At 43.7% G+C, this 15,644-nt stretch overlaps 1 protein-coding gene and 1 pseudogene across 3 annotated transcripts in view; one reads left to right on the top strand and one right to left on the bottom strand.

The window, feature by feature from the left end:
• Positions 1-1,572: 1,572 nt before the first annotated feature.
• LOC104946872 (ecotropic viral integration site 5 protein homolog) overlaps positions 1,573-15,644 on the top strand; it is a 26,484-nt gene continuing 12,412 nt past the window's right edge. The window contains exons 1-9 of one of the 3 annotated variants that reach the window (XM_010772772.1): positions 1,573-1,873; positions 1,964-2,017; positions 3,551-3,583; positions 3,996-4,148; positions 4,908-5,039; positions 5,937-6,077; positions 6,197-6,355; positions 6,705-6,851; positions 7,800-7,895. In XM_010772772.1, coding sequence (XP_010771074.1) covers positions 1,763-1,873; positions 1,964-2,017; positions 3,551-3,583; positions 3,996-4,148; positions 4,908-5,039; positions 5,937-6,077; positions 6,197-6,355; positions 6,705-6,851; positions 7,800-7,895 — 1,026 coding nt within the window. In that variant the 5' untranslated portion in view covers positions 1,573-1,762. The remainder of the gene's footprint in view (positions 1,874-1,963; positions 2,018-3,550; positions 3,584-3,995; positions 4,149-4,907; positions 5,040-5,936; positions 6,078-6,196; positions 6,356-6,704; positions 6,852-7,799; positions 7,896-15,644) is intronic. The other 2 variants (XM_010772773.1, XM_010772775.1) reach the window with 2 other exon arrangements.
• The window catches only part of LOC104946873 (adenosine receptor A2a pseudogene), a 10,066-nt pseudogene continuing 7,471 nt past the window's right edge, over positions 13,050-15,644 (bottom strand).

Here is a 15,644-nt window from a genome sequence, read left to right as displayed (position 1 = left end):
TGTAAAAACGATGTCCTCTTACGTGAACGCGGCCTTGCCCTCCTCGATGTCTTTGCTCTTGGCCCCCGGCCCGGACTTCCCACAGAAGTTGACGGCGATGCACATGAGGAGGCCACATTTATTCAGGAAGTAGCAGGTGACGTCCACGCCCACCAGCAGCAGGAAGAAGACCACGATGAGGATGCCAACGATGGCGCCGGTGCCCATACCTGAACCTCCGGTCGCTGCGTCTGAAGTGGAAACAACGAGGGGGGGAAACGCAAGCAAAGCAGGGGGGAGAAGTTAGGGGAGAGGGGAGGGTTTTACATGAGGGAGAGGGGATGGAGAGAAAGTTAGAAAAGATAGAGAGAGAAAGGGGGGAGATGATGAGGAATGCAGTCAAGCTTTTAATACGCTGATTCAGATTTGTAAGACCTCAGGAGTGGAGAGTTAGACACAAATCATTCCTGAAACTAATTCAGACAAATCTCCACTTATTCATTATGGACGCTCGATATTTACTGTTGAAAAACCATCAAGGCAGACACTCTTGAAGGGTTTAATTTCACACACAATCACAGAACTTACCAAGAAAACAATGAAAACAGTCCCAATATAAATCAAAGAGGTTGATAGTTTACTATATACAAACGCTATATCACATTACACTGTGTTATGATGCTTACCTTATCAAAGGGATTGCATGTCAGTTTTACATCATTCAAAGCATACAATACTTTACAATTAAAGGGGCCCTATTGCAGGGTTTCCGTTAGCCGGTAATTACCGGTTTTTAGCTGATAAAATGTAATAAAAACCGGTAAATTAAAAAACCTGCCGGTCAAAATGTCCGATGCTCCGATCGATTGGCCGTCGATCATTATCGGCCGATATTCACTCTTAATAGTTTGATCTGTGCTCTCTATAAAGGCCGAGCAGGAGAGCTGGATCTGATCGATATGGACATAAACGCGAGTGAAGTGCATACTTGTCAACCCTCCCGATTTTCGCGGGAGACTCCCGATTTCATTGCCCTCTCCCGGTTTCCTCCCGGGGTCATATTTCTCCCGATTTCTGACAAAATCAGATTTACACACGACTGTTTCCACTCGGACTTTAATACAGCTACACCATTGTTTGGTTTCCATGGTAACACGTCTATTTAGTAGCGCGCGCAGCTCAAAGTCTGAGAGGGTGAGGCAGATATTCACAGAAAACAGAACAAGAATCGACAACTACTCTACTCTCTGCTCACTCCTTTCCTGTTAAATACAGGTCCAGCCCACACATATGCTCCATCAAGGACGGTGCTACAGGCCGCAAGGCATTGCACTTACAACTACAATAAGCATGTTAATGTTAATCTAACAGCTCCGGCGATCCACTAGCATCCCCCCCCCAATTTTGCATTTTGAAATGATGAAGAAGAGGGGACAGATGTTGATGTAGAAGAGACATGAAGGAGAGGGGACACATGTTAGNGTGTCTAAAACATTTAATAAAGCAGAGCAGGCTGAAATCTTATGAGTCTCAAATAGAAAAACATGTAACACTGCAAAATGATATGGCTGCCGTACGAGAATCGTACGGCAGCCATATCATTTTGCAGTGTTACATGTTTTTCTATTTGAGACTCATAAGATTTCAGCCTGCTCTGCTTTATTAAATGTTTTAGACACTGTGATTGTAACCTTTTTCCTTTGATACGTTGTTATGACATTTGGCCCTGTTTTTTAGTTTTCCTATTTTTTAGCACTCAAGCCGACGCTAGACAGATTTGACTATGTGTTCATTTCCCGAGCAGCTCTATTATCCTTGTCCACATTCTTTAAGGCTGGAGAAAGAATACACTACAATCAAAACTAAAGAGATGGAGGAGCAGGTGGAGATAAAGGTGCGTGGAGATTGTTGAATGGTAAAATAAATGTTGTGCATGATATGTGTACTTAGTTTGATGTGATATTTGTACTTTGTTGTTTTGCAGAGGTTGCGCACGGAGAACCGGCTCCTGAAGCAGCGGATAGACACACTAGAGAAGGTGAGTGGAGCAGAACCTCTTCATCAGCATTACATCAACCCCAAACAGCTGTATGCGCTCATACATCATGCATCTCTGCTTCATGAAGGACTCTTGTCTTTCACTAACTGGGCTTACGTTAAAAGTGCGTTTGCATGATGAACCATCGCTGCTGCAGTATGGGGCATTTTCTGATTGCAGATAAAGTAACGATCGGAAGGCAGAATGGGACTTGAAGTTGTCTTGTTGTCACAGTGACTGTCTTTGTGACTCAGACACTAACTATAAAGAGCCTGTTGGAATGTGAAAGTGTCTGCTTGAAGTCGATACAAAGCACTGCATCTCAAGCTGCACCGTCTGTATCGTCCTGCAACATTTTGTGTCTCTTTGAATGAGCGCTACTGCTGCTGCCTGGTTAAGGCCCCTGCATGAGGGCCCCGGGGCGTTTGCCTGCAGGGAGGAACACTCGGGTCTAAATGAGTCCGCTACTCACCGTCCAGCTGGAGACTGCTGCGTCTCTGTCACCTAACTCCCAGGACCTTTTAACTCTTCACTAACTGTTCACAAAAACTTAAAAAAAACCTTAACCACATCAAAGCCGGAGCCTCTGTTCAGTTTGAGACTGTCACCTCAACATCCAAATTACATGTTTGTCCTCTTAACTGTAGCACTTTCATTCCATACAGATTGTTTTAAGGGGAGTTGCAGAGTGTTGGAGATATTGGCCGTAGAGATGTGCAGCTTCTTTTCAATATAATGGAACTTAATGAACACCCAAAGCATACAAAATATATATTTATAAAACTCAATAGCAGTTTCTTGTTCCAGAAATCATGACCGGGTTCCTTTTCATACAGACCTTGTTGAGAGTAGTTTCATATTGGAACTATTTTCTTTCTACCACACTCCGCTAAGCCTCTCATCCATGAGTAGATGCACGCTTTCTCCTGCGCAGGGATGTGGTTGTCGGGTGCAGGGATGTGGTTGTCGGGTGCAGTTTGGTAGAAAGAAAATAGTTTCTACATAGGATGACTCTCAAAGAGTTCTGTGGAGTCTGCACGTTCTGGGAAAAACATTGCATCTTAACAGCTGATATCTCCAACATTACGCAACTCACCTCAAAACACTGGATGAATAAATAGCACCAAAGCTAAAAGGAACACAAATATTTAGATATTGGGTGAACTGTCCCTTTAAACAACAATTAGCTCCAAACTAACCTGTTGAGCTGATTTCCACTCTCTTAACTCTTCATGCTATAAATAGAGCTGTCCTGTGCTCCTTCCTGTCTGAACCTCTCACTGATATCAGCACCGTCTCATTCTCACTTTGTCACCAACTTTGTGCACCCTTTTTTCATCACACCTGCATGCAATGTTCCTTTTCTAGCCCTGAATGTAAACACCATTCCACAGTCCAACAAATATTTCCGGATGGGAAATGAACATTGCATTTCTTCTCTTAAATGATCAGTTGTTCTTTTTGTGTGCTCTTAAACTGTCCTCTGGATTGTCTCTCTCTCTGCTTTCTCTTGTTGATATTTCTGTTTTGTAGGAAAGTGCTTCCTTGGCAGATAGATTGATCCAGGTATACTCCTCATTTTCTCTTTACCCCCATAACTTAAGTTGCACCTTCCTTCTTTCTTCTGTCTCTCGAGCAAAGCATGCTTTATGATTAGTTCAATGCAGAAACAGTAATAATGCAGATTCAATTAACTCTAATGATTCTCTGAATGAAGAATTAAACCAGATTATGATTACACTGTTGAATAAGTGCATGAAATAACACATTGTGGCATGTCAGAGAATCACAAATAACGCTAAAGAAAGCAAAGCTAATACAATATAAATCACAGGTTACTAGAGTTAAGCATGTCCTTAAAAAACCACAGATCCCTCATCCTCTCCTCTGATTTGCCCATCCTATTCCGCCCTCTCGTTTCACCCCGTCGTGCTCACGCTGTCGTNCCCCCCCCTCCCTCGGTTGGTAACGTCCCAAGGGACAAGTGACCCGGGCTCAGGAGGCAGAGGAGAACTACCTGGTGAAGCGGGAGCTGGCCACAGTCAAACAGCAGAGCGAGGAGGCCTTAGCTCAGCTGGAGCAGGCCAAGGCGACCATCGCACAGCCCCGGCAGCAGCAGCAGCCAAAAGCGGTAAGGAGCCCCCCCCCCAGTCCCCAGTGGGCCCCTGCACAGGCTCAGATCCTGCCCAGTGTGTGACAGGCGCTGTGACGCTGACACTGGGATGTTCCCACTCAGTGTGTATTTGCAGGACCCATATCAAGATTTTGCAGTGTGCTAAAGCTGACACCTGGGTCAGTGTAAATATCTTTCATGTGTCACCGTTATATCCGTGTTGATACTCATCGCCTAGGAACACAATCCAAGCAGTGGCAGAGCAGGGCCTTTCTCACTCTGCACATCAGCTTTGGGTTATCATCTGTTTTGGCATGCATGAATTCACATTGGGACACGGAGTACTACACGCTCCTGCCCCCATTTATTGTCCTCTGCATTCCCAGAAATGCGTTCATGAATTTGTAAGCAGTTTCACGGCTGATATGGCAGCCTGTTCACAGAATCCTCTCGCTGCAGATAGACCTAACAGGCTCAATTATTGATGGTCGGATTCCACATGATAATGTGCAAGAATTACAATGTTTAACATAATTTATGGTGCTCCTCATGAATTATTTATGCGAAAGTGAAAAGGCAAGAAGTTGGTGTGAGCTGCGCTGAAGGTTGGATTCTTTGTAGTGGAGAGTGAAGAGGTATCAAGATGTAGTTTTGGATCCTGGTTTATATTACTGAATGTTAAATATGTTACTTCAATAACTGCTCCTATTTAGGACACAGGTATGGACATGTGTAGCTCTGCTTTAGTGTCTGCGCTCACACACTGTCCTGTTGTAGAAGGGAGCCCCGCGGTACTGTGAGGAGTCCGTCCTGCAGCTGGAGAGGGAGCTGGTGCAGGCCCGGCTGAAGGAGGCGGAGTCTCAGTGCGCCCTCATGGAGATGCAGGACAAGATCCTAGAAGTGGAGAAGGTGGGTCGTCTCAGAGACCATTGGACAGCCTCAATCTTAGCCATAGTACAGTATAGTTTTATGACTTGGCTATCATATTTTAATATGATTGTCACATTAGGGCCATTGTAGGATACAACTATTTAAAACTAAAGGACCCAAGAAAGGGGGTAATACTTTGTAAACAACTGAGATTAAAGTGATACAATAAAAAACACAACAATGTATCAGAAAAGTAGAATGTATTCTGTAAGTATAAAGACATATTACATTTGACAGAAATTCAATCTGAAATGCTCTGAGAGTTAGGTGATGAATGTAGGAGACAATTCTCACACATTTAAGAGAGAAGAGCTGTCAAAGATCCTCAACATTTCACTTCACGAGGATGGATAGACCTCATCGCATTGCAAACAAGCCAACATTCACTAACATCTCATCGGTCGATCAGTCGATATAAAAAGGTTATTGCAGCTATACACTGACATTTTTGGTAAATGCATTTAAAGCTTGTGACTCCTGGTTTTCAGAATAAGGTGTTATTATATTAAAGGAATGAAATAGATACATGGAAAAAGATTATAAATAATATTTACAAAAGGTATAAAACATACTACTTGTGTTGCTTATGATTCAAAAAGAAAATATCAGGGGAAATTATTAATAAATTGCTGGAAAGAAATTGAATATATAATTCCTGAAAATCTCTGATTACATACAGACAAAAAAAATGTACACTAACAATTAAGAGATTTGCATAGTTTTTTTTATAGCACCTCAAGTATTCAGTCTCTGAACATTCAGCACCTACATCTTGGAGAACATCCACGTTTGTTCCTTATAAATGTACAGTGTTAATCTGAGAATTGTGGCTGTACATCTAATGCTGCATTCTAATTTGTTACAAACCTTCCTTAGAGGAACTCGTCGCTCCCTGATGACACCAATGTGGCGCGGCTCCAGGAGGAGCTGATCGGGGTGAAGCTGAGGGAGGCCGAGGCTGTGACCGGACTCAAACAGCTGAGGCAGCAGGTCCGAGACCTGGAGGAGCACTGGCAGGTGAGCAACAGGCCATTCATGGAAAGGAATCTGTGTTGGACCAAAACAATCATTTCTGTGAAACCTAAAAGAGAAGTTTTGGAAGAGGTGGAAGTTTGACGGGTTGCTCCGCTCCTCAGCGCCACCTGGCCCGCACTGCTGGCCGTTGGAAGGACACCCCGAAGAAGAACACGCTGAGCGAGCTGCAGGACGAGCTGATGAGTGTGAGGCTGCGAGAGGCCGAGGCTCAGGCCGAGCTGAGGGAGACACGACAGAGGATGCTGGAGCTGGAGACACAGGTCAGCTCACACTCAGCTAAAGACGCTGTTTTTTTATTTTGTTAATGTTTTGTGCTGAATTCTTTGATTTTTGACTGTCCTTATAATGCCATAATACATAGAAATGTAAGACATGCTGTAGTATAGAGACTTGAGTGGTGCAAATCTTCAATGTGGAAACAGTAAATAAGCTCCAACAGAAGTGGTTCCTCCACATGTATTGTCACCCAGTTTCCTTCAGAGGGCAGCACTCATCTGTTCCAAACTCACACATAGAACTGTGCAGGCTCTGCTAATCCAATGGTGTCACTCAAATTCTCTTTGGTTTGAATTGTATGTTTATCAAGGTCAAACCTTTTTTCTCACACAGAATCAGATCCACAGTAACCATCTGCGACGGGCGGAGCAGGAGAGCCGCTGTCTCCAGGAGTGTGTGCAAACACTGACAGGGCAAAACAAAGACCTGCACGTGCAGCTGCAGGAGATCAAGAGGAGGCAGGCTGAGATTGAGTGCAAGGTACGACTCCGCTCTGCAACACTCAGCTCTGTAACCACAACAAGTGGAGAATAGATAGAATTCTAGGTTTATTTGAATGATCAGAACATAGTTGTTCTGTATTTAGCTTTAATGTATATTTCCAAGCTTAAGGTATCTTGTTATAAATTCAGTTTGCCTGGTGTGTTGTTTCCTGAAGTTCTCACTAGGGCTGCAAATAACAACTATTTTGATAATCGATTAATCTTTCGATTATTTCTACGATTAATCAGATAAGAAACGTGCAAAAAAAAAAATGTTTTCCATTATTTTATTCAGAAAACTGCCTTTCCAAATTGACAACATCAACACACAAGAACAACCCAAATGTAGGCTATAAAACATTATGCAAAAGCTATTTAACAGCTTGTTTTGAACAACAAATATGTCTCTTTAGGTTGCTGGAACAAAAACAATGTCCTTTCAAATGATCAACCATGATAACTAACCTAACGGTAGGCGATACAGATGCGTCTGTTTTGCTTCTTTTTTTTAAATACTTGAATGGACCTGTGTCTCAACCCGACCTATTTTCTGCTCATCTGCAAACACTTTGAAATAGCTGAATCAATACATTTGCATAGTTTCAAGTTAAGTTAAAATCGTTAATCGTTACTTTGTGTTTTTTCTTTGAGTGACGTAGCCAGCTCGCAAACAGAGAGTAACAACATAGACCCAACAAATCGATAACTTTGTTACCAACTTTTTTAGCAATCGATTTTTATCGATTTGTTGTTGCAGCCCTAGTTGCCACTGGCTATTTATTTTGCTGCGTTCCTGGTAGATGTGTTTAACAGCACAGTAACACTGCCCATGTCTCAGGAATCCCCCCCGCATGAGCATTACACAATTAGAAAGAAAAGAGGCATCACGCCTCCGGGGGTTTTGGTAGCACTGTTGTTGACATAGCGTTGTTTGTTCTCTCTGCAGAGTAAAGAAGAGGTGATGGCGGTGAGGCTGCGGGAAGCTGACAACATCGCTGCCATGGCTGAGCTCCAGCAGCACATCTCAGAGCTGGAGATTCAGGTAGAGTCCCAACACACGTCCTGCTCTGCGTCACACTGTCCATTTCCTTTTCCTTAAAGGTGGGGTAGGTAATTTTGGAGAAACCAGCTCGAGTGTGCTAGAATTTGAAAATACACAACCGGAGAAAATCTGCCACTTCCTTACAGAGCCCCTCCTCCAACACACACGAACACGCACATGACCAATGAGGGCACGAGATAAATGTGTGCACAGATGAAAGACTGACAGGCAGGTAGGCCATCCGCCCGGCTAAAATAACTGGTCGTGCTTTTTACAGCACTACGGCTTCCACAGATGACGTGTTTTTATGGATTTTTTGTCAAAGCACTTAAGATATTCATTGCTATTGGGATGTTAAGAGCATTCCATGGAATATAACATAAAGTGTATCTCGAGCCGGTTTCTCAAACTTACCTACCCCACCTTTAANCGGGCTTGCTCAAATTATTGCTCGTGCTTTTTACAGTACTACGGCTTCCACAGATGATATGCTTTTATGGATTTTTTGTCAAAGCACTTAAGATATTCATTGCTATTGGGATGTTAAGAGCATTCCATGGAATATAACATAAAGTGTATCTCGAGCCGGTTTCTCAAACTTACCTACCCCACCTTTAACCAACCATACTGAACACACTTCATCCCTGTGACTCACTTGTCACAATTGCTCTGAAGTCGTAACACAAAAAGGTCTGTGCCAAAAACTGTCATAGGTTAAATATTGATTATTCTCCATTCTCACTGAATTAAAAATGTTTAACCATCGTTACATTTGAATAATTTGAACTCCATCAAATGCCAGTTTGTTTACATACTGCTACTGTTTTATAGGAATAATAACACAAACAATTATAATTTCTGTTTACTAAATGAGAGGGGGGTTTTTTTATTTCAGAGAGGATATGACAATTATTAATTAGAATTGTTATGTGCGGTGTCAGATATGAAAAACAACTCCGACTTGTCCCCTAAAAAATTATATATGCGAGTATGAGCTGCCACTTTAAGAGTTAAATGTCCGACCATAATGCCACTGTTGTTTGTTTATGGAAAGACAGCCCAGAAAAATAGAATTATCTTCTGTATACTAAACATTTGTATCTGTCAATGTGTCAATGAATAGTAACAACGTCGATTTTGATGGATTGCATCAAATATTATACATCAGCAATGCCCAATTGGCAACAAGGAATACCAGCATTTATTAACCCCATAAGGCAAACATGAGTAAATATCTGGCGACATTTTGAGGCTCTGGATTGAAAGCCAATGGTGTAAATGAAGGTTTTAATGTGTTTCAATGGGAACACGTTTGTTCTTAAGGGTCCTGGTGTCTGTATTTTGGATATACTATCTTTATACATTTATTGTAGGAGTTAAGCTAGAACTTTCCAAATAAATAAAAAAAAAAAAAAAAGAGTTCACAACTTTGCCAACACTTATGTCATCTGCATTTGCCAAAAGGTCCCCAGTGAGGCTGAAGTGTTGAAGCTGCCTCTGACAGCAGAACAGGAGGATGAGCTAGTCTCTAACGATAGGTGCTCCACTGTACCCTCCACTATCTCACTTTGATCGCTGGTTATTTCCAGTGACAGATTTCTGACTGTAGGTTAGTTCTTCTCACTGCTTTGAAATGTACAGGAAGCCAGAATCTTTTTTTATTTCCAACATTTCTATCCACCAATCAGAATTTGACAAGATAAGAATCTGAATCTGATAACATTTTAGGTGTCGTTTTACTTATGTTGCCCAGGAAACGCCCATGTCAACAAAATCTGATCAAAACACACCCACTCATTCCCGATGACGCAGATTGGCGTTAGTTATTTCATGTTCTTCTGACTTTGAGTGATCCTTGTTCGGTCATGTTCTGGTGCTTTGAGGCTCAGACATTAGACATGCACGGTGAACATAAATCATGTTCAGTACAGATTTGTGTTCTTCAAAATATCATTTTCAGTGAAAGGACAAATTGTTCTCCAATCCTGAAATCTGGATTTCAAACACGGTGATGATGTTATCAAGTAAGATTGTCTGGAACTGCTCTACAAAAGCGTTATTATTTCTTATTTCTGTGCAAACTCCAGATGTAACAGCAGCTTGTTTTCGAACGGTGGTTGAAGAACACAACTTCAGACACTGTCATGTCTTTTTATGAAGTTCTGTAGACGACGCATCAAAAGAACTCCCTTGTTTGAATCTGTCTCAACAAGCAAAAGTGAATAAGTATTTATCCCTAAACAAATGTAAAGCTACACTCAACAAGGGTGACTAAGAGAAACACAGGCCTGCTGTGACACTGCCAGCACTTCTGATTGACGGCAGATAAAGCATCAACAATAGATTGAGGCTTGTTTGTGGGCTCAACACACTTTCCAAATCAGTAGATACTGTTAGTGTGTGCTTTAATGAGCCAAACTGCCTGTTCGCTTTGCCTCTCTCTACTTTACACGCCTGTGGTTTTTAAATGTGTACCAGTGCTACAAACCCCTTTCAGACTGATATCATGTTAATACTTAAGTATTTATTCTAGGGCCGGGACTTTAACGCGTTAATTAAGATTAATTAATTACACAAACATTAACGCGTTAAAAAAATTAACGCATTTTAATCGCACTTATTTTTGCCCTGCGGAACATTTCTCACTGGATGAGTTTCAGGCGTACCGATTATACTGGAGCACCAACTAAGGTTCATGACTTCAGACAACAACAAACCACAGTGAACAATAGTCAAACATGAACGAAGAAGCTGATGAGACCGCTTTGGTTGGCCCCGTGGATGGGACATTTTGTTTTAAAAAACGGACGGATGGAAGCGTCGATAAGAGCACGGTTGTATGCAAATTATGCAAAAAGGAATTCGCATATCACCGCAGCACATCAAGCCTCAAGTATCACCTCAATGCAAAACATATAGCAGCTAGCGTGGAAGCTAGCGTGGATGTTAGCCCGACTCCGAGTACAAGGACCCACACCATAGTTGCCCTCAGGAATCGGGAGCATTTCAAAATGCAAAATGGCGGGGGGGGGTGCTAGTGGATCGCCGGAGCTGTTAGATTAACATTAACATGCTTATTGTAGTTGTAAGTGCACTGCCTTGCGGCCTGTAGCACCGTCCTTGATGGAGCATATGTGTGGGCTGGACCTGTATTTTACAGGAAAGGAGTGAGCAGAGAGTAGAGTAGTTGTCGATTCTTGTCCTGTTTTCTGTGAATATCTGCCTCACCCTCTCAGACTTTGAGTTGCGCGCGCTACTAAAGAGACGTGTTACCATGGAAACCAAACAATGGTGTAGCTGTATTAAAGTCCGAGTGGAAACAGTCGTGTGTAAATCTGATTTTGTCAGAAATCGGGAGAAATGCGGGAGAAATATGACCCCGGGAGGAAACCGGGAGAGGGCAATGAAATCGGGAGTCTCCCGCGAAAATCGGGAGGGTTGACAAGTATGGCGCCATCTTGTATACGGGCGGCATGTTCTCGTGATAATTGATCTTAGATCGGCGCCACAGTATTCCCCTCATACTTTATTTTTTCTAGAAGAATCCCTGATGCAACACATTGTACGTGCTAAGGGGCGGGACATCTCTAAGCGGTTGACCAATCACAACAGAGCCGGCCAAAAACAGAAAAACTATAATTATCCAAATCAGACAGACTGGGACTCATGGTAATTATGACAGAGGGTGAAAAGAAGTGCTGCAGACACAGGCAAGTAATGAAAGAAACACACCTCGACACACACGCCAACGCCCATGGTAGGACTATTATGTCCCAGTAGAGACACTAAATACTAATATGAACCTGAAAATGAGCATATCATGTCCTCTCCAAAGCAATATATCTCAAACAAATCATAATCGATTGTGTGAGGTATGAGGGACCTATGTTGAAATTGGGAGCAGGATCGCGCTAGAAGTGCGGATAGTGCAGAGCAGGGGGTAACACACCCAACAGGAGAGCAAACTTCCCCTACCCCCAACCCTGTACAGCCAGTGAATGCAGGGGTGGGTGTGGGGGGTGGGGTGGTTTGGCTGGAAGAGAGGGATGCGTCCTCTACAAGCTCCCACTGCATTCCCTTATGCGCTGACGTTCGCTCTGCCTTCAGTGGCTACTGAGGTGGAACGGCTACCATCTAAAGAAATACAATCGGTTTGAGGCCGACGGCGGGCAGGTGGGTGGTCCTCCCACTTCTCTCCAAAACGTTGACAATCCCCACGCAGCCCTAAAGTCAATCTTAAATCCAATTAGTCATTGCATTAGACTGTGAGGAAAAGCAACCAACTTATATCACTGAATAGAACAAACTGACAAATGTTATTGAGCTGCTGGCGCGTGTCCTCTCGTTTGCCGAGAACAGAACAAATGGGAGCTTATATTGATCAAGAGAATACCGGGCTATGGAGTGATTGGAGGCAGGAGGGGGTCCTGGTGGGGATAAGTGTTATATGTAAATGGAAAAGCGGTTGCTCTGATTGCACGGGAGTGAAAGAGGATTGATAGAGCAGAGGGGGAAGTTCTGCGGAGAGAGAGGGAGTTTTTCGAGAAAAGGGGAAGAGGGGCGGGGAGGATTTCAGGTTTACAGAGTGGGGGCAATAATTACATCTGGAAAGCAGACTGCCTCAGAAAAAAAGCAGGTGAAAGAAAGGACAGATAAAAAGGGATGTTTAGGCAAAGCCGGGCAGGGAAACTAGAATTTAGGGGTAAGGCTTGGTAGTTAAGGAAGCAGAGATAGGCACACAAGAAAGTTTTAATATTGCTTTCCCTCGAGGAATTTAAAATGTGTCAAAAGCAAAAAAAAGAGTCGCATGCCAAAAGGAGGCTGAGGGGGTGGAGAAGGTTGTGTGCGGAGGATTTGGTTATATCTGGCAGTATATCTACAGTGCCCACTCCAGATGCCAAACATGAAAAAAGAAGAGAAGTGAGAGGGTATGTGATGTAGGGTGAGAAGAAGAGGGGGGAGGTGATATCGATGTTATCTGATTTGATGTTTGAGAGATTTCAGAGGGTGGATAACAAAGAGACTGTATGAGACGAGGGAATCAAAATGGGTCGAGTCAGCGTGTCGCCACATTCTCACGCAAATCAAATCGCCCAGATGTGGCTGTTGAAATTTGAGCTCCAGCAATACCGTTATGAGAAACCATCNTGAGACTCAACCTTGTGAACACGAAGACAACAACACATGGTTTAAAACTTGGGACACCTGACTCATGTTTGAAGTGTGAACTCACAAAGAACTGTTGGAGCCAATTTGCTTTGGGTTGTGCACGGGGTTTGTCTGTGTGTGTGAACACGTCATCATCCAATCTGCGCACCTGGGAGCACGGGAGGTAATTAACCTGTGGGCACGGGTGATCAGCTGGGATGAGAGGTTAGAGAGGAAGCCACACGTTTTTCAACCGTGTTGACCGTGATTGTTTGTGTCTGAGCGTGTGCGTGACCGTTATGTTTTAAACAAGATTTTAGATACGTGAGTCTTAAAAGAACATTTTAACTGTGGACAAGTAAATAAAGCAAATGACGTCATGGTGGACCTCATCCTTCATAAGAACACGCGTTGGGAACTCTGACTGCTAACCTCCATGAGTGGCCTTTTTTGATGAGCGATCGACCGCTACAGAACTGCATATAAAAATAAAAGGAGAGACTTCATATATCCGGTCCGAAGTATTCTGTGGATTAAAGGCAACAAACAAAGACATTTCAACAACAGTGCAGAGACTTCATTTTCTTAAATAACCTCCCCTTCTGAATAAAAACAAGCTGGAATAAACTGTGAGGGGACGAGACTGTGTTTGGTTTTATTAAGGATTTTCTTGATGTGTTTAGTTCATCACCTAAAGGCTTGTGAAGTATTTTAACTTTGCACGTCTATCTGGCTTTTACCGATCCACAATCCACGTTACAGTGTTTGCCATTTGGCTGTCTTTGTTTTCCTTTAAAGACACCATTTATTCATGTTTGTAACGTAATGGCGAGTCTCCTCACACAACCTCTCTCCAAAACAATCCTCCAGTTTTGTGTCTTTTCATCTTCTTTTAGGCAAACAAGCTACAGGTTCATACGCCAATAACTGGACTGGAGTGTGGAGCAAAACTGGATTCGCATTAGGGGCTTTTGCTGAACGTACAGGACCCTCGTGGACGGGACTATATCGCGATTTGCATCATCAGGAACGTGTCCTTTGCTCCTGTCCTGTCATACGCGCTACGTCCACTAGAGGTCGCTGTTTCTTCTTATATTCCTTTTTGTTGGTGATGAATAGATGACAGTAGGAGCTGGAGCTTCTGACCCACACCTATGAGGCTGATGAAGCTCATTTAATCATCCGATAACCAGTTTTTTCTGCATGCGTCATGACATGTTCGCCAGCTCTATAAAGCAACACTTCCTCTCCTGTTCGTCGTACAGCGATTCCGCCTGTGCCGAGCTCGCCTCCTCTTCCACTTCCTGTCCTGCGCTGTCGTGCCCTTGCTCTGCATACTGAAGATGATGATGGCGTCCAGGGATGTGTCTGAGAGCCTGCAGTGGAGAGGGTCCCATTTTAGGACAATGGGAGATAATGACTGATAAAGGAGGCCGAGAAACCGCCACCAAACCTCCCCCGACAGTCGAGATGTGAGAGGAACATCTGCAGGAGCTTTCACAGATGCTGTTGCTGCTGTTGTGTTCAGCACAAGTGTCAAAGTTTATCCCGTCCGCTGTGAGTCTCATGGAGTTGCTTCTGCTGCTGCTGCTCTCGAAGGTTTCCTGCTTTCGAAGGATGTGTCGGCGGATAATCCTGCGAAAGGTTTGCCTGAACTCCCGGATTCGATAGGCATAGATAAAAGGGTTGATGACGGAATTGGCGTGGGAAAGGATAATCGCCACGAACATGATCCACACTGGAGGATCAGCGCAGTCCGGACAGAAGAGCGTGAAACAGTTTATGATGTGTAGAGGAAGCCAGCAGACGGCGAAAAGTCCTACAATGATCGCTAGAGACTTCGCCGCCTGGACTTCTTTCTGCAGCGTGGAGCGAGACTTCCCTCCGTGCACCGCCTTCACCTCCATGAATTTGAGTTGGTGGCGAGCGGCCATGAAGATGCACAGGTAGATCCCCAGCATCAGCAGCAAGGGGATGAGCACGCAGGCTAAGAAGTTGAAGTAGACCATGTACTCCATGACCACCACTTTCTCAAACAGGCACGGCATGAGGCCCGGGGGGCAACCGGAGCTGTTCGTGCTGTCGGGGGTTTTGTGCCATCCCATCATGGGGGTCAGGCCGATGATGATGGATAACACCCAGCAGATGGCGATGATGCCCTGAGCGCGCTGCCCCGTCACCAAGCTGTTGTACCTGTGGAGGAAGATGATAGAAACATCAAATATAATATAAGAATGCTTTTTTCCCTAAGGACAGCCATACTTAAAGAGGACATATCCTGCTGATGTTCAGGTGTATATCAGTATGTAGTGTCTCTACTTTAAAGAGTCCTCTCCTGCTGATGTTCAGGTGTATATCAGTATGTGTCTCTACTTTAAAGAGTCCTCTCCTGCTGATGTTCAGGTGTATATCAGTATGTAGTGTCTCTACTTTAAAGAGTCCTCTCCTGCTGATGTTCAGGTGTATATCAGTATGTAGTGTTTCTACTTTAAAGAGTCCTCTCCTGCTGATGTTCAGGTGTATATCAGTATGTAGTGTCTCTACTTTAAAGAGTCCTCTCCTGCTGATGTTCAGGTGTATATCAGACTGCCAAGGCACACA

Source organism: Notothenia coriiceps, unplaced genomic scaffold (genome assembly GCF_000735185.1).
Source record: "Notothenia coriiceps isolate Sejong01 unplaced genomic scaffold, NC01 NC01_scaffold00011610, whole genome shotgun sequence".
Classification (NCBI taxonomy): domain Eukaryota; kingdom Metazoa; phylum Chordata; class Actinopteri; order Perciformes; family Nototheniidae; genus Notothenia; species Notothenia coriiceps.
Note: the sequence above shows the minus strand (reverse complement) of the source record. Positions and strands in the feature narration are given on the sequence as shown.